Here is an 18027-nt window from a genome sequence, read left to right on the forward strand (position 1 = left end):
CATTTACTGTGGGTTTTTTCTTTGTTTTTATATATATATTTTATATTCCTTGACAAGTAAGGTATAATTTAGAGATGTGAGCTTGGAGTTCTTTTAGAAAAAGAATTGAAGAGGCATTTAAAGTCTGTGTTTCACGTTAACACTGAGCTATATCTGTTGAATTTAATGATTTACAGTCTTACATTGTCCAGTCATGGCTTTCATAATGTATGGTGTATATCCATGTTTTGGAAGTGGTGAATACAGTCTTATTTTGCCAATAAAGTGTGGAGGATCATGTTATTGAACTTCAGTGGGCTGATCCAAGTCGCTAGGCCTTGCGACATCCTTCCTACCTAAGGGCTGAGGGATTTTGAGAAAGCACAAAAAAAGCTGCTCAAAAAACATGTTGAGAAGCAGTGCTTTTTGTCTTCCTTTCCTTGTCTTGGCATGAGTTCAGAGAAGGAAAATATTTTCCCCGGTTGTAATTTATGCTGAGATGACTGTACTGCCAGAACGAGGGCAAAGATGTCACAGTTGTTTTTTTCTTTCTTTTCCCCCTTAGCCCCCCCAGTGATCTTACTATGTTAAATGCTATTCAAATGTATAAGATAGTAATACAAATGTGAGTAAGTCATTATTTGACTTTGCTTTTTTCTTCTCTAGATTCTTAGTGTTCATCCATTTCATATTCAGCTCTTACCTGATGTCAGTGTTGAACTGTTCTGGCCTCATTTTGACATGAGTGCTCCTTTAAGACAACTTCCCTTTGTCCTGTTCCCTCAAGGCTATGTGTTCATCATTACCCAAGTACTTCTGATTCTTCTTAAAAGCCTTGTTTTACTACTATCATTGTTGTTTTTCAGATAGTCAGGCCTGATTTATTTTAGCAGTGAATTGAACTGTTTTGCAGTAAATCACTTTTATGACATGGAACTCCTGGAGGTCTCCTTGTGTACAAGTGAGAGCTTGTTTATAGATAATACCATGTCTTGTTTCCTTGATAGTACTATCATAGCTAATTGCACTGAGAAATGCTTTGGAGGCATTACCTAAGGTAGAGGGGAGTAAAAATTAATTGTGTGACTTCAATGAGTTGCTCTTGAGAAATGTGTCACTACCAACAGCAATGGGATCTTTCTGCCTTTCTTATGTAAGAAAGGGGAAAACATGCTGAAGTTCCATCCTATAAGGGATATTAACTAGGGAAATAAATCTAAGTTTATACTGTGGTCAAAAGAAATTAAAAGAATTCACAGCATTGAAATTTCTGTAGTTTTTAATAAATTCTAGATCAGGTCTTTTTAAGTTCAGATTCAGGAATGTTGATAGAAACAATGGTTCAGTGAAAGGAATCAGGGCCTAGCTCCTGTGTTGTGTAATTTTCTTCTCAAAACTGTTACCTCCCTATTTTTTCTTTCACTTTTTTTTTTTTTTTGTTACCACTTCAAACAGATTTTAAGTCCCCCCCTACATCTAACTTGAAAATTACTGTCTGTCTCCAAGCATCCTTTTGCTTGCTGTTTATGCTTTTTAGAGGATGTCCCTGAAAACACTCCCTGAGAAGCATAAAACACGTGTGTGAAGGTGTAGATGAGACTCACTTCTTGCCATTCTGTTGTGTGCCTGAGTATTTGAGCATCAATTTGAAGAAGTTTTGCTCACAATAAAACTTTGAAAATCAAGCATTCATCCACATAATGAGAAGCATTATGATTGTGGTTGCGGGTATTTGCTGTTGTCTTTGCTGAGTACAAATAAGATGACATCTGCCAATGGGCATCTTTTGCATAGGGGTGCAGAAAGAAGGAAGCTAAAAGCTGACCACACATTAGAAACTGTATTCTTTCTCAGGATGGCTTAGATTAGCAAGAAAGTCTGGGCCCACCTGCTCTGGCCCCACCTCCAGCAGGGCCACCCAGAGCAGGGTGCTCAGGGCCACATCCAGGCAGCTGCTGGCAATCCCCAAGGAAACCCCACAGCCTCTGGGCAGCCTGTGGCACTGGTCCGTCACCTGTGTAGCACGGGAGTGCTTCCTGATATTTAGACAGAACCTCTTGTTAATATGCTCTAGGAATTTACAGCACATTAGTTCTGCAGCTGTCAGGAAATGGGAGCTCATTATAGCATTGTATTCTTCACAAATTGTTTGAATTTTTAGGTCTGAAATCCCTCTACATCCTATCATCTGTATTTGCTTTTACTTAGACTTGTGGCCCAGTGAAGTCCTTGAAACTTTTCAGTTTGATAGGGGCATTTTTGCTGATCATCAGTTTACCTGTTAGAAGCCTGCAGTGTTCTCTGCAAAAGCTACTGCCATAAATGTTAAGAAGCCATTTAGTATGTTAATTCCTATTAAAATACTAAAAAGGGAGCAGACATGCCTTGGTAGGCAACCTGTCTTAGTCTCATGTCAGGTTAGTGTTCTGTCTGTGGCTGAGATGGTTTAAGAAGTTACAGTTTTTAGCTGCCTGCTTTGCCCCCTTAAGTTTGCTGACATAACCAAATAGTGCATCACTGCTTAACCCTATTCTGTCAAATGATCTAGGTTAAACACTGCTGGTATTTTTCCTTCTAATGCAGGGAATTTCTGGCAGGATGAATTAAGAAGTGATGACATGTAGTTATGTTAGCTGCTGTGGGAAGGGAGGGGTGTGATGAATTTTAACAGAAGATGCTAAAACTCTTATATATCTCTCCATGGCAGCCAGAAACGTATCTGATTATAGTTGTCATTTAACAAGTATTTTGCTAATGTTAACTTGAGAATTTAAACTTGTACATTATGACTTCAGCTCTTACATTGTACATATGGATTAGATAAATAACGTCTCCACTCTTTGTAAAATAACTCACAAAGCAGAATGTGGCAAGGGGCATTTAGCATCAAGGAGTGACATGAACTCTTTAACTAAAAGTGTTTCCTGTAACCTTCTTAGGTGAAATTTGAGTCATTACTATTAACAGGCTATTATCTCATTAGTCTTTTTAGTTCCTTGGTAACATATGTTGTTCAGATTTGGTCGACTTCACTTGATCCATTCTTTGATGTATTTAAATCTTTCTGAAAAGAAAATTATTTGGAAAAAAATATAGATTTGCTATGTAATAAGAGAAGATTTAAAGAGAAGGAAGTGTGTAGATACAGCTCACTTAAAACAAAACTGAAGAACTTACCTCTAATAAAGTAAGAGCGTCCTTGGTCCAGCTTTGAGATAACTGAGATGTAGGACTACTATAGCTAACATTCTATCTGAAATAGCTGTTCCAGACTTTATTTACACTTCATAATCTGAAATGGCTACAGTTTTAGGGGTTCAAATGAGAAGAGTAAAGGAGAAGATTTTTTCAACTAAAGTCACTGAAGCTAATTACTCAGTTTTTTAATGGTTTGAATGTTGCTGAGGCAAGTCATATTTTCTACGTGAATAAATTATTTTTGCACGTAGTCTTGAAGTATTTGAAGATAGTATGTTGTAACTGAATGATTAGAAGGCTAAATGCTTCGAAATTAGATTCCTTCCAGCCATTCTTTTTCTGCAAAGAAAGTGATGAAATAATTGTGATTGGTTCCTTTTACTAACTCTTGTATTGTCTTAATTCGACTTCATTTGTTGACAGGAAAACAAAATAACTTGCTTCTGAAGTGATAGTAAATGATACTGTGAAATTTTTCTTTAGAAACTTTTGTAGTCTATCTAGATCCAGTTATCTTGAAGTATTATGTTGATCTTCTGTACTGAAACAGAATTGAACCTTTGAGGTTTTTAAAAAGTTACAGCAATGTTTTTTTCTCAAATAAATCAGTTGTCAGATTGCTGAATGTGATGCTGAGTATCTTACAGGTTATCACCAGTATGCATTGCTGAACTGCTGGGAATGAATATCATAGAATCATAGAATGACTTAGATTGGAAGGGACCTTAAAGCTCATCCAGTTCCAACCCCCTGCTGCAGGCAGGGCTGCCACCTACTAGCTTAGGCTGCCCAGGACCTCATCCAACCTGACCTTAAATGCCTCCAGGGATGGGCCATCCATAACCTCTCTGGGCAGTATGTGCCAGGGACTCGCTGCCCTCTGAGAGAATTTATTTCTAACATCTAACCTAAATCTCCCCTCTTTTAGTTTAGAGACATTCCTCCTTGTCCTTTCACTATCAGACTATGTAAAAAATTGGTCTCTCTCCTGTTTGTAAGCTTCCTTGAAATATTAGAAGGCCACAATGAAGTCTCCCTAGTTCCTAGTCCCTTTTCCAAGATGAACAAGCCCAACTCCCTCAGTCTTTCTTCACAGGAGAGGTGTTTCACCCCTCTGATCATCTTCATGGACCTGGACCCTCTATGACAGCTCCATGTCCTTCTTGTGCTGGGAGCTTCAGGCCTGGATGCAGTACTCCACATGGAGACTCACAAGGGTAGAGTAGAGGGGCAATCCCTTCCCTCTCCCTGATGGCTACCCCTCTTGTTGATGCAGAGCTGGATACAGTTGGCCTTCTGGGCTGCAAGGCTCACTGCTGGCTCATGTCCAGCTTTTCATCCACAAGGATTCCCAAGTCCTTCTTTGCAGGTCTGCTCTCAGCGTGTTCTTCTCCCAGTCTGTACACATGTCTGGGATTGTGCTGATCCAAGTACAACAGCTTGCACTTGGCCTTGTTGAATCTCATGAGATTCATGTGAGCCCATTTTCAAGCTTATCCAGGTCCCTTTGGACGGCATCCCTGCCTTCTGTTGTGTCAACTGCACCACACAGCTTGGTACTGTTCGTAGATTTGCCTAGAGTACACTTGATCCCACTGTGTATGTTGTTGATGAAGATGCTGAAGAACACTGGTCCCTAGATAAACCCCCGGAGGACACCACTTGTCACCAACCATCACATGGACACAGATCTGTTGACCACAATCCTCTTACTGCGACCATCCAAGCAGTTCCTTATTCACTGAATAATCTACCCTTCAAATCCATATCTTAACAATTTAGAGATAAGAACTTTATGTAGGACCGTATCAAAGGCCTTGTGTGTGTATACGTACGTGTGTGTGTGTGTATATATATATATATACACATGCATATTTGTAGGTACACAGACATAGTATTGTGTGTATGCAACAGTTTGATTGAAAACTTGTTCTGCTTGACTTGCATGCTATGACTTTTGTAGGTTTCTGTTTTTTATGCATTCAGAGTTTGTATTGTAGTTTGTATCATCAGTTGCAACAGAGAAGCTAGGATCTTGGAAACAGAAGTAATATGGTTGATTGGAACCAATTCTAGAATTGAGCAGTTGTTGTATTTCAGGGAAATAAGGAGTTGTAATCAGAATGTAAGTAGTTTGAGAGTTCTGTTTCTTTCCAGCTATCCCCATGATGTATGTTTAGAAAACACATTATTCTGAAAGGAAGGGCTTTGTCACAGGAGAACATGTCATTCTTAACTCCTGGGAACAATTTTAGGGACTGTCCACCTTTAAATAATTTTTCTGCTAGGAGGGAATTACGAATACTATAGCTCTGTTTGTAGACTGCTGAATTGGGGATCTACTTGATTTCTATATCACTAAGCGTAGACATTGTCTTTCCCAGACATAAGCAGTAATGGAAGTGCTGCTGACTGTTTCTTTAATATTCCTGAGGATATTTGAGAATGTAACATTGGGAATGAACGTGCAGCATGAAATAGCTTGCCAAAAAGAATAATATTAAAAAAAAGTCTAGCTGTAAAATAAAACATTGGTTGTTTCCTATTTCACCGTTGTGTCCCAGTGGTATTAAGAGATCGCTGGGGTGCATTTAGGAAGGGAAGAAAAGCAGTGTTTGTCTTTTCTGTTGGCTTATTTGGAGAGATCATGATGCTGGTATGTCAGCACTGACCGTGTTCTATTACAAGACAAACGCTAAGTCATGCTTTAGGTAACAGCATTAACCTCAGAGCACGTAGCAATTTTAATATTGCTTCTGAGTAGTGTTAATACTTCGCAACTGAGACTTGTCCTTCAAAATTGTGGTTATTGACCTCAAAGTATGCTGGAGCTTCAGGCTGCAAACTAACATATTAATCCATTAAAGGTTACCAATAAGCTTAAACCAAACAAACAAAATGTGCTTTAAGCAGGCATTGCTTTGTCTTACTTTACGTAGGGATCTGAAGTAGTTGTGTGCAATTTCTTAACTGTCAACCATACCAGGAAATTTTATAGGATAAATTTTAAGGACAGTTTGCTTTTTTGTCATATTCTTCTGTGAATCAAAGTATGGATGTGTGTGATAGCTGCTGTTGCTCTTGTCTAGATTTTGAAGTCCAGATTAGAAGGAACACTTTTTCATCTGTTCTTACTGAACAAAATAAGTTGTTCCTCATAGATAGAAAAATGCAGATTGCCTCAGGGAAAGGAATCTAACACACGAAATACTGAAATGTGAGTAGCAGTGTTGAAAGCAGGCTGGGGTGATGGCTGACAACAAGCTGTATGCAACTGTGCAATGTAATATGGTGGTAGAAGAGGTCACTTGAACTCTCTCCTGTGTATACAGAGGCGCATTGCAGAGAGGGGACAAAAATTTGATGTATTTTGTAGAGTTACGTATGAAAAAAAAGCCTCATGTCTCATTAGATAGTTTTGAGCTCCAAAGACTGCTACTAGTGTATTTCTGTAGCTTAGAGATTGCTACTCCAAAATGTGTTTTCTTTTTTTTTTTTTTCCTTTGAGGCTGTTGCCATCTATTCATAAACACTGTTACATATATGTAGACATGCTTTTTGTTTTTTTTTTTTGGGGGGGGGGGTGGCCCTGTGATCAGACCAATAGAGGGAAAGGAAAAACCACTCTTAAGAAGAAACTTAGTTGATCTTCATCCTAGGAAATAATCTCCATAGAATATAAAAGAAACCAACCAACCAAAAAAAAAACCCAAACAAAACTAAACTAAACAAGTCAATGATGTAACAACAACAAAGCACTGTTCCCAAATTCTGATTTTCCAGTGTTTTGGAGCTGTTGTTGTTATCATCTGTCATTACATTATTAGGACTGTAGAGTGTTGAATGCTTTTTTTGGTTAGCAAAGAATTAGTTATCTGCTGTTGGTGCATAGGCCACATCTTCAATTTGCTGATGATACCCGTGTCTTTTAAATTTCTTGCATAATTTGTTTCATAATCTAACCACTTCTTGGCAGTGACCCTACAGCTTCTGAGAGTTATTCTATGACTTCTGAGAAACTTAAGATGACTGATATCATTGGAAAATGAAAGTATGCCCTCCGTGTTGTTGCTTAGAAGTCTAGCACTGAGGCCTGCTGCTGATAAGAGTTTGCCATATAACTTGTTTGTTTGGAACACTTGCATAAATATTTTCTATGATATTTTAGTTTCAGACATGAAATATAAAGGTTCAGATGTATTCACACAATACCAGTTTTGATGATAACATTACTTTTGTCTAAGCATCTGTTAAATATGACTTGTAATTAAGTAGTACATACTGTTAATTAGCATTTGCACATTACATATAGAAGCAGTGAATTTCACTGGGTTTTGCAATTCAGACTTCTGGTCAACTAATGGTTTTTAATTTGTCTTCACATTTGTTGACAATGTATGTAACAAAGATGAATGCTTATCTTTCTCTGATTTCTAGATGTGAATGAATTGAAAGAATGCCTACATGTACTAGTGAAGGAACAACAGACTCTGGCCACACAAACTGCCACAACAGCTCTTTCAGCTATGCGGCTAAAGCAGAGGCTTGTTATCCTGGAACGATATTTCATTGCATTGAACAGAACAGTTCTTCAGGAGAACGTCAAAGTTAAGTGGAAAAGCAATAGTATCCCTCTGCCTACTGTGGACAAGAAAAGGTAATGAGTTGTTCTCATGCATGGACAAGTTTATATTTCTTAAGATACCTGGTGCTTTCTACCATAGAGTTTTCCTCTTTGGCAGATGTTTACTTATGATGTTGATGGCTTTTATTATAATTCATAGAATCATAGAATGTTTTGGATTGGAAGGGACATTTAAGATCACCTAGTTCCAACTCCCCTGCTATAGGCAGGGACACTTCTCACTAGACCAGGCTGCTAAGCCCCATCCAGCCTGGCCTTGAATGCTTTCAGGAAGGGGACATTCACAGCCTCTCTGGGCAACCTGTTCTAGTCTCATCACCTTCACAGTAAACAATTTCTTCCTAATATCTAGTCTGAGTCTCCCGTCTTCCAGTTTAAAGCCATTTCCTCTCATCCTGTGTCTATATGCCTTTATAAAGAAAGCCCTCCCCAGTTTTCCGGAAGGCTGCCTTTAGGTACTGGAAAGTCACTGTAAGGTGCCCTTGGAGCCTTTAGCCTCCAGGCTAACAGGCTCCCAGCTCTCTCAGCCTCTCCTAAGGGGATGTGCTCCAGCACTCTAATCATCTTTGTGGCCCTTCTGGACCTACTCCAACAGCTCCACGTCCTTCTTGTGTTAGGGACCCCAGAATTGGACACGATGGTCCAGGTGGGGTCTCATGAGAGCAGAGTAAAGGGAATCACCTCTCTTGACCTGCTGGCCACGCTTCTCTTGATGCAGCCCAGGATACTGTTGGAATTCTGGGCTGCAAGCGTACACTGTTGGCTCATGCTGAGTCTTTCCTCAGCTGACACCCCCAAATCCTTCTCCTTAGGGCTGCTCTCAAGCCATTCTCTGCCCAACCTGTGTTTGTGTTTGGGATTGCCCCAATCCAGGTGTGGGAATTTGCACTTGGTCATGTTGAATTTCATGAGGTTGGCATGGGTCCACCTCTCAAGCCTGTCCAGGTCCCTCTGGATTGCATCCCTTCCCTCTAGCATGTCAGCTGCACCACTCAGCTTGTTGTCATCTGTAAACTTGCTGAGGGTGCGCTTGATCCCAATGTCCATGTCACCTACAAAGGTATTAAATAACACCAGTCCCAGCACTGATCCCTGAAGAATGCCTCATCACTGGTCTCCACTTGGCCATTGAGCTGTTGACCACAACAGCTCTGAGTGAGACCATCCAGCCAATTCCTTATTCAGTGAATGGTCCATCTATCTAATCTATTTTTTCTTCAATTTGGTGACCAGGGTGTTGTGCAGTGTCAATTCATACTGTAGTTGTTACTCTTTAAGCTATAATCATACTTTCATTGATGTATTCCTTTTGTTCTACTCAGATAGAATGTATGGAGAGGCCATGTCATGAATGATGCTGGTGGGCATTACGTTGCTCCAATTACATTATTTATTTTTTATTAATTTTTGTTCAATTATGTGCATATCAAATTTAAAAATGCAAATACATTAAAATTGAACATAGTTTTTCTTAGTTTGAAGAAGAACTATTATAATCAGACATTTTACATGAAAACGTTTCCAGAGAACCAGCCGAATAATAAATTGTCTGGTTGCCTTCCATGTCAAGATAGTTTTTTGACCTAAAAATAGAAAAATTCTGTCAGTGAGGCATTAAAGAGGCTTGTCAGTTGTTGAATTAGATTGCTGTCTGACTGAACAATCAATTCAGCTAAGGGAATTTTTGTTAGCTTATCTCTAGCTTCTAAAATTGAAGGAGACAGTAAGTAGGATTGTAGACTAGTTATTATGGGATTGTTCTGACAGTGATGTCTTTCACTGAACAGTCTATTCTCTGAAGAATGTTTTTTGAGTTCTGATTCAAAAGAACACTGCTGTATTTAAGTTACCAGACTGCTAAAAATGCCAGTTTAAAATTTCTCTCTCTTGAAAGAAGTTCTGAGCAGTTCACTTTCATTATCATGTGAGATAAAAATAAAACGATTGTCTTCCTAGGAGAGAACAGTAGAGAATTAAAAGCTTACTTGATTAATGCGATAATTTGATTAAAAAGTAAAGTTGATAGAAATGTTTTTAACTTTGTGGGGTATTAATAAAATTCAAGTTATCTCTCTTCTGTACACAAACCAATACAGAGGCTGCAAAGTGAGATATGTGAGATAAGTGAGACGTAGGACACTTGAGTGGAAAGACAGACAATGACAATAGTGGTGAAATTATCTGTAATTGAATGTTCACAAAAAAAAGTCTGTGAATCTAGTTTATACAGTTCAAATACACTAGCAGTATAAACAGCCTGGATAAATAATAAGTATGTGAAGTATTTTACATCTGTGTATTTTTAGTAAACTATCGTAAGTTTAGTAAACTAAGTAAGTTCTTCAGAAACTTCTCTTACGGAATGATGGCAATCTGGTTGTTTATTGTCAAGGATTAAATTAGTTGGGTTTTGGAACAGATGAGGTTAAATTTTTGTTGTTGACATTTTGAGGCAGTTACAATTATTTATAAAAATTGTATAATTATATATGCATGTGTATAGTTAAATTACACAATGTATGTACTTGACAATTTTATAATTATTACTAATTTGTGTAGTTGTTAAATACATAAAGCTGTATAGACACAATGCATATGTATTTTTTTTTCCCTTAGCCCACGACCTGTAGGTAAAGGTGTCGAAGGGCTTGCACGAGTTGGATCCCGAGCAGCACTTTCATTTGCATTTGCGTTCCTCCGTAGAGCTTGGAGGTCAGGTAGGTCTACCCTGTTGCAGCACACTGTACGTATTTTTGATTAGAAAACAGGTGATTCATTGAATCATGTGTCTGAATTAAATGTATAGCTCTGTGCAAACACTTATTTAAGATTTCCATAATTGTATTTTATATTTATAAAGTATTATAAAACCAGCGGTACTGTTGATCAGAGATGCCTGAGTGGGTTGCCATCCAAGCCAATATGGCTGCTGTATTGTGCTGGGTTACTTTTAGACTTAGCAATACAAATTCAGTTTTCATGAAAAGAATACGTTACTAATACCAGGTTTCAGAAAATTTATATTTATTCTTCAGACAAGATAGGTCGCAATGTAGCTGCAGGATAGTAGTAGTTTAGAAAAGAATTTTGGAGCAGCAGTGTGAAAACTGTACTTAGTTTGTGTACTTGCCAACAGCTGTCATTTTTCAAAGGCTCGCACTCAAAAGTTTGAGAACTGTCATATTGACTTACCTATTTGTCTCAGTCTGTGCTGTTTCTTCAGATTGCAACAGTTTGGATCTTTTGTCTAGGCTAATTCTTTTTCTGCGTACCTCAGCAGATGCACAGTGGGACAGCCTGTTTTAAGACTTGTCACCTTTCTGAATGCATTTTTTGTGAAGCAGGTTGTTCTTCAGAAGTCTTGCAGACAAAATGTTTGTGTGAAAATTGAGAGCTGGTATATACATATTATTAAGTAACTTGTAACTTGAGACCAAGAAAACCCCCCCTGCAAAATTCTGTATTAAAAATTTCTGTACCTTCTGTGAAGTTGTAGCTGGTATTCCTGTGATCCTTAGGTGAAGATGCAGACCTGTGCAGTGAACTGTTACAGGAATCACTTGATGCACTACGAGCTCTTCCAGAGGCATCCCTTTTTGATGAAGGGACAGTATCTTCCGTGTGGTTGGAAGTGGTGGAAAGAGCTACTAAATTCCTAAGGTCTGTTGTGACTGGGTAAGTTTATTTTTTTGAGTATTGCTGAAGTGTCTGTTTAATGGCAATTTTAATGGCCAACTTGCATCTCCTACCAAATGATGGTGTAAGCAGAATATTTTATGAAAAAATAAAAAGATAAGTTTTCTAATTTTACACTGAGCAAGTAAATGGTACATGAATTGTTGAAATGATGCTTTTTAAACATGATTTAATTCTTTTAACTTCTTAAGAAAACTCTAAACTTGAGTATTCTGAATCACTCTGTATAAACCCTCCCTACATTATCATTAATGTAAGTTGTATCCATAAAAAGAAAGCTTTTGGTAATACAGTATTTGTGTACACTTAATTGTGCAGCATAGTAATATAATACAGACTTGTATGCATAGAGAGGGAAATAAAGATATTCCCTTTAGACTTGGAGCACTCCCCTGCTTTTACCTATTATAAGATGACTCTTAAATGTGCTCTTTTACAATTCTTACAAGAAATTTTCTTTTGAATACTGCAAATACATCTCTATAGTAAATATCATAAGGAATATTTGTGTTTCACCTGTAAAAAATGTGTTTTTCATGTTCTTAGTATATTTAAGAGAGCTGAAGAATAGATGGTGAAGCCTGGGGCAATTTAAATTGTCACTCCAAAAAGTTTTCTTAAGAAGAAAAGCTAACACTTACATTTTAATTAAGAACATTAAATTATTCTGTAAGTTTAGTGGTTTTTGATGTATGGTTTTGTTTAAGAAATATCTATTGTTTCTAGTTCTTTCTTAGCTAATGTATATCATTTGATTTTTAAACAGAGATGTGCATGGAGCTCCCAGTACCAAAGGACCAGGGAACATTCCATTGCAAGACCAGCACTTGGCACTTGCTATATTGCTAGAACTGGCGGTGCAGAGGGGCACGCTAAGGTGAGTAGCATGAGCACTCTGATTTTTTTAGCCATCATTGTTAATGGAATGCCTTGAGCAATGCCTGTCTTCAGTTTTCTTTGGTTTTATGTAACTGTGACTCAAAGCACACAAACATTTTCTGCATTGCAGTAAAGTTAGCTAGATTGCAAAATGCATTTTTGATATTTTGATCTCTCTTTCAAATGGAAAGATGTGGCTTCTGATATTATTAAATTAAAAATGTAGAAAGTAATTTATCTTAACCTAAAATGGTTTCCTGAGAAATGTTTACTAATGAAAGATGTAAACTTACTTTTCTTTCAGCCAAATGTTGTCTGCAGTTATGTTGTTGCTTCAGCTTTGGGATAATGGAACAAGGGAAACTGATAATGAGCGATCTGCCCAGGGAACAAGTGCACCTCTTCTACCTTTGTTACAAAGATTTCAGAGTATAGTGTGTAATAAAGACATGCCCAATTCTGAGGAAGAGATTCAGGTACTTATCCTTGGTTTATCCATAAGGGACAAATTTTATTGGCTGGCTAAATTAACTACAAACAAAACTATCCAAACAAAATTTGGGCTTACTTTAACAATAGTATTTTCCAGGTGACGTATGTGCATATGTATGCATGCATTCACTTGTGTTTTGTTTTCTTTGTACATCTGTGTTTTTGGAGATCAGTGAAGGAACTCCATAGTACAATTATAGGTAAACATTGTGTTCCAGAGCTAATGCTTTTGTAATAAGTAATTACAGACGTGGCCTGTTATCTTTTCTGCATATTTGGATTGTTTTTATATAGTTAATTCAACTACAACTTTCAGCAGATATTACTGAGATTGTGAGTGTAATAAAACTATTTACTGCATTTTATCAACTTCCTGTTTTATTCAGTCATCACTACAGTTATTGCTATATTTTCTCAACATGTGCATTTGAGATTTCCCTTCAAGAAAGAGCATGTGCAGAGTTGAATCAGTTTATCTTCTGCAAATATTCAAATGTGTTCTTTATCTGATGTGTAGCAGCATGGAAATATTCAGATATTCTTCTGACTGCTCTTTTTTCTTTTTTAGCTGCTGACCTATCCTCTGAGTCCAAATGAAAGTTTTCTTAGGTATTTGACTTTACCACAGGACAATGAACTAGCAATTGATCTGAGACAAACAGCTGTTGTGATCATGGCCCACTTGGATCGTCTTGCCACTCCATGTATGCCTCCACAGTGTAGCTCTCCTACATCTCATAAGGTAACTTATGCAGCATCAAATTTAATGTATTTCCTAAAATTGTAACTAGTTTTCAGTTTCAAAGTTAGCAACTCTAAAGATTGCCTAATTTTCCTTCTTTATTTTCACAAAGTAACTTTGAGTTGCCTAAATTTGTTTGGATATCTTTAGTGGCATTCAGAACTCTCTGAGTCAGCCTAAGAGTGTAATTCTGTGGTTTGGGAACCATTCTTTCTTATCACAATACTAAGGCTAATTCAGCTGTGTTTTCAGCTGTTCCCATTGTTTATCAGAGAACATTCTCAAGACCAGACTTAGTATATGTTGGGTGTTTGACAAAACCAACACAAAAAAACAACAAATTCGGCTCCCTCAAACCCCAGTTAATGTTAAACTTCCCATGTTGAAAATCTCTGTACACTTGATTCAGATACCTATAGCATGTTCTGTTACAGGTTAAACTGAATAAGATGCATGCAGATCTTTATTTCTGATACCCTGTTAATAGTTAAGCTTCACTGACTACTGACAGTAAGCAATAATAATAATAATCTTCTACATGCTTTTTAAATAAGTTGCATGTTTCAAAATAAATGCTTACAGAATTTCTTATTTTCTAGGGTTCTTTGCAGGAGGTCATTGCTTGGGGTTTAATAGGTTGGAAATACTACGCTAATGTGAGTGGTCCAATTCAGTGTGAAGGACTTGCCAGTCTTGGTGTTGTGCAGATTGCCTGCGCAGAGAAACGTTTTCTAATATTATCTAGGAATGGGCGAGTCTATACACAAGCATACAACAGTGATACACTGGTGAGTTTTATCTGTCTGTCTTCAAAAACGTGTTCTCTTAGGCATTATGACATACCATAGGTCTGCTGTTTAAATATCTTGGAAGAGTAGGTGAATGCATGATGATTTTTGTGAGCTTTTATTTCTGTTTTTGAATTTTCAGAAGTAGTGGCTTTGATCTCTTCTGTTGGTTTAATTAAATGTATCTAATTTCCATAGTTTTTGTCAAGCTAGAGGATTAGAGTAGAGTGATAATTGCTTTCACTGATATGCTGGCCTTGGAAACAGCATAGAAATTGGCAGATATTAAATGTATTTTAGTTCAGTAGTGTAACACCATTCTCAAACTGCAGTTTCTCAAACAAAAATATTTGTCACTAGGATTGCCTCTAAGATAAACAGAATTTTATATATATAGTTATGACTTTGTATGTATGGGAATAAAATAACTTCAGAGTATAATTTTTATCAGATTTAAATAGTAGTTTGACCCTTTTTTTCCTTAAGCTTCCATTGATTTGTTAGATTTGACATGTTTGATAAAACCTTGGGAAAAATATTTCCTGTAATACATAAGAAATTGTTATAAGTTAATTACTTTTGTTTGTCTCACAGGGACCACAGCTGGTGCAGAGTCTAGCTTCCAGAAATATTGTGAAGATTGCAGCACATTCTGATGGGCATCACTATCTTGCTTTGTCAGCAAATGGTGAAGTTTTCTCTTGGGGTTGTGGAGATGGTGGAAGACTAGGCCATGGTGACACAGTGTACGTAATAAATATTTTTTTTTGCCAGTGGTCTGAATTCACACTATAAACTGTTTGCTTGTGTATACAAGTGCCCATAAGAAGTATTGCTGAAATACAGCACTCTACAATGAGTCCATTAGTGAAAGGTGTAATGCTCTCTGATCATGATTTATTAAAGGATGCGTGTACTCTTTCAGTCATTATCTGGCAAATTAGGCAAGTAAGAGACATTGTTAATAACAATATTTCAGATGCTCTTCCAGTTGTATAGTTGTGACCATCTCAGCAAGCAAATTAGCTGTTAATTTTGGCATAGTAACTGATCATTCCTATGTACATAAGGCATTACATGTTTTGTCATGATCGCAATTTGTTTATCAAGAATTGCTTGCCATAATGACAAAACATGTAACACCTTATGTACATATTTCAGACAGCCCCATTAGATAAGAAGATTGAGATTCATAGCCTCAAAAACTTTGTTACTATACAAAACAGATAAAATATAACTGTTAGTCCAATTTTGTTTTAATAATTTGGTTTGTTAATTTACTAAATATTTCACACTATGTTAAGCATTTCACTTGCAGATGTGAACATATACAGAAAGATGTGGTTTAATACCACTTCTAATATTTTTAGTTCTGTGTTTGTGCTACTTTCTGAAGTACTTGTAGGTAGAGGATGTTGTAGTGAATATTATCAGGCCTTTTATTCATGGTTTTGTAAATCCACAGTGCATTTTTCTCTAGGAACATTGGTTCAGATGTCAGTGTACAATCATCTTTACAAATGCAGTCATGTTACATACATCATTCCACTTATGTCCCTCCCACATTGAAGAATAACATTACTGTCCTCCTCTTGTGTAGGGGGCTGTCTTTGAAAAGGAGTATTCTGTAAGAGTGCAAGTGTAAGATATATTTAGTTATTGTGTCTTCCCTCAGAGTTGAATGCCCTGTAAAGCATTGAGTTACTACACTAGGCTTAGAACTGTCATAAAATTATTTGTTCAGAAATAGCATTTAAAGGTAATAATTTTTATAGTAGGCTAAATTATTTTTGAAAAACACTTATTAAGTAATTGGAAATACAAATCTTAGTTGTCAGACATCCCTTCAGTGGTTTGTAAGCTGTTAAACAATCTGAACTTTATTTTTGGCTTATAACTCTATTTTGGTACCTCTGACTGCTACTAAGGTAGGTAGAATTGCATCAGTTATTTTCTAACAAATATGGCCCACCTCTATGTACTCATCAGATTACTGTTTGTGAAATTTTCCTTCTCTTTCAATAGCCCTTTGGAGGAACCAAAATTGATATCTGCTTTATCTGGAAAGCAAGCTGGGAAACATGTTGTTCATATAGCCTGTGGAAGCACTTACAGTGCAGCCATTACTGCTGAAGGAGAGCTGTATACATGGGGACGAGGAAACTATGGCAGGCTTGGTCATGGTATGTTAAAATCAGTTATTTGTCACGTAATTGCTAGTGCTTCTTTCAAACATTCTTTTATCCAACCTACCTATGACTGATTTGAGAAGCCTGGGTGGTTTCTTACATTATGAGAAGGATTGTATCAAAACTGCTAAAGCTCTGAATTCTGGACAAGGAAGAAAAATCTTCATTGTATTGTCCATTCCCTTCCTTGCGAAGCAAAAACTGTCTTGTAAGTTAAATCTGTATTGGATATCTATGAAACCATATGGGAGCTCAGTCATGATACTCAAATCTGAAAACAAATAACTCCCCCCCCCCTACCACCCCTTCTACTCCTCATCCCCTCTAGCAGCAAAGCATTCAAAACCAAACAAACAGAAACAAACGGAAGAACCTAGCCATATTGGTTTTGCTAATCAGAAAGCTGTTTTGTTTTGAAGGTTCCAGTGAAGACCAGACCATCCCAATGCTGGTCACAGGGCTGAAAGGTCTCAAAGTTATTGATGTATCATGTGGAAGTGGAGATGCTCAGACTCTTGCAGTTACTGAAAATGGTTAGTAGCAAAATGAAACACTTAAGCTCAACTTTTTCTTTCATTCTAAATATGCTTTGTTTCATTCTAAGCAGATAGTGTGCTTATTTATAGTGGCTTAAATTCTTTAAAAATTTAAAGCTGAAATTCTTTTTGGGGAGATACATATATGTGCATTTATCTATTTTACATATATTCTGTGCAAATTTATATGCACATGTATATATTTAATATATTCATTTAGAATATGAAAATTTTTATTAAAATTTGTTTCGTATACATTTCAGACAGCTATGTAAATATCTAATAGATAAACAAAATATTAGTATATATACATCTACATTTTATGCGTTGTCTAATTAAATAACTCATGTTGTCACAACAGCGAGATTTTTTGATTGTGTTGTTTACATTAACCCATGGGAAGTGCCAAAGGGAGATTCTATTGGAATCAAACTTCCCAGCATCCCGGAACTATATGCCTAGTTTGAGACAGATTCAGAGTCTGAATTTCACTATGTGAGGTTATGCACCCAAGTCATTCTTTAGAAGGGAAATAACTCCTGAAAGCTAATTCTTCTACTAAAATATAACTGGTTGTGGTGATATGCACAATTTAAAAGCTGAAATTTGCTCGTTCAGGAAGTGAAAACTTGGATTTGAATTTTTTTTTAAACAGATTCCCTTCTTGCATGCTTCCATTGCTTATTATAGTGCCTTACAGACTAACTTATACAAGGAATGAATACACTCTAGAGTGTAAAACAAAGCTTTCTTTTCAGAAATTTCCTAATCAAGGCTTGGATTCAGTGGTGCATTTCAAAAGATGATGATAATAGACAATGGCACTTTTCATTTCATTTTGTGAAATTGGTTGAATGACAGGAACTGAAAATTAAGAGCTTTT

General features: G+C 36.9%; 1 protein-coding gene across 4 annotated transcripts in view; it reads left to right on the forward strand.

The window, feature by feature from the left end:
* HERC2 (HECT and RLD domain containing E3 ubiquitin protein ligase 2) overlaps window positions 1-18027 on the forward strand; it is a 105989-nt gene that overhangs the window by 18517 nt on the left and 69445 nt on the right. For 3 of the 4 annotated variants that reach the window (XM_031596186.2, XM_031596188.2, XM_090126730.1), the window contains exons 5-14: window positions 7615-7834; window positions 10439-10539; window positions 11341-11497; window positions 12285-12395; window positions 12702-12873; window positions 13458-13631; window positions 14231-14419; window positions 15014-15165; window positions 16445-16602; window positions 17028-17141. In XM_031596186.2, the coding sequence (XP_031452046.2) occupies window positions 7615-7834; window positions 10439-10539; window positions 11341-11497; window positions 12285-12395; window positions 12702-12873; window positions 13458-13631; window positions 14231-14419; window positions 15014-15165; window positions 16445-16602; window positions 17028-17141 (1548 nt within the window). The remainder of the gene's footprint in view (window positions 1-7614; window positions 7835-10438; window positions 10540-11340; window positions 11498-12284; window positions 12396-12701; window positions 12874-13457; window positions 13632-14230; window positions 14420-15013; window positions 15166-16444; window positions 16603-17027; window positions 17142-18027) is intronic. The other variant, XM_031596187.2, reaches the window with a different exon arrangement.

Source organism: Phasianus colchicus, chromosome 1 (genome assembly GCF_987193195.1).
Source record: "Phasianus colchicus chromosome 1, bPhaCol1.hap1.1, whole genome shotgun sequence".
NCBI lineage: Eukaryota > Metazoa > Chordata > Aves > Galliformes > Phasianidae > Phasianus > Phasianus colchicus.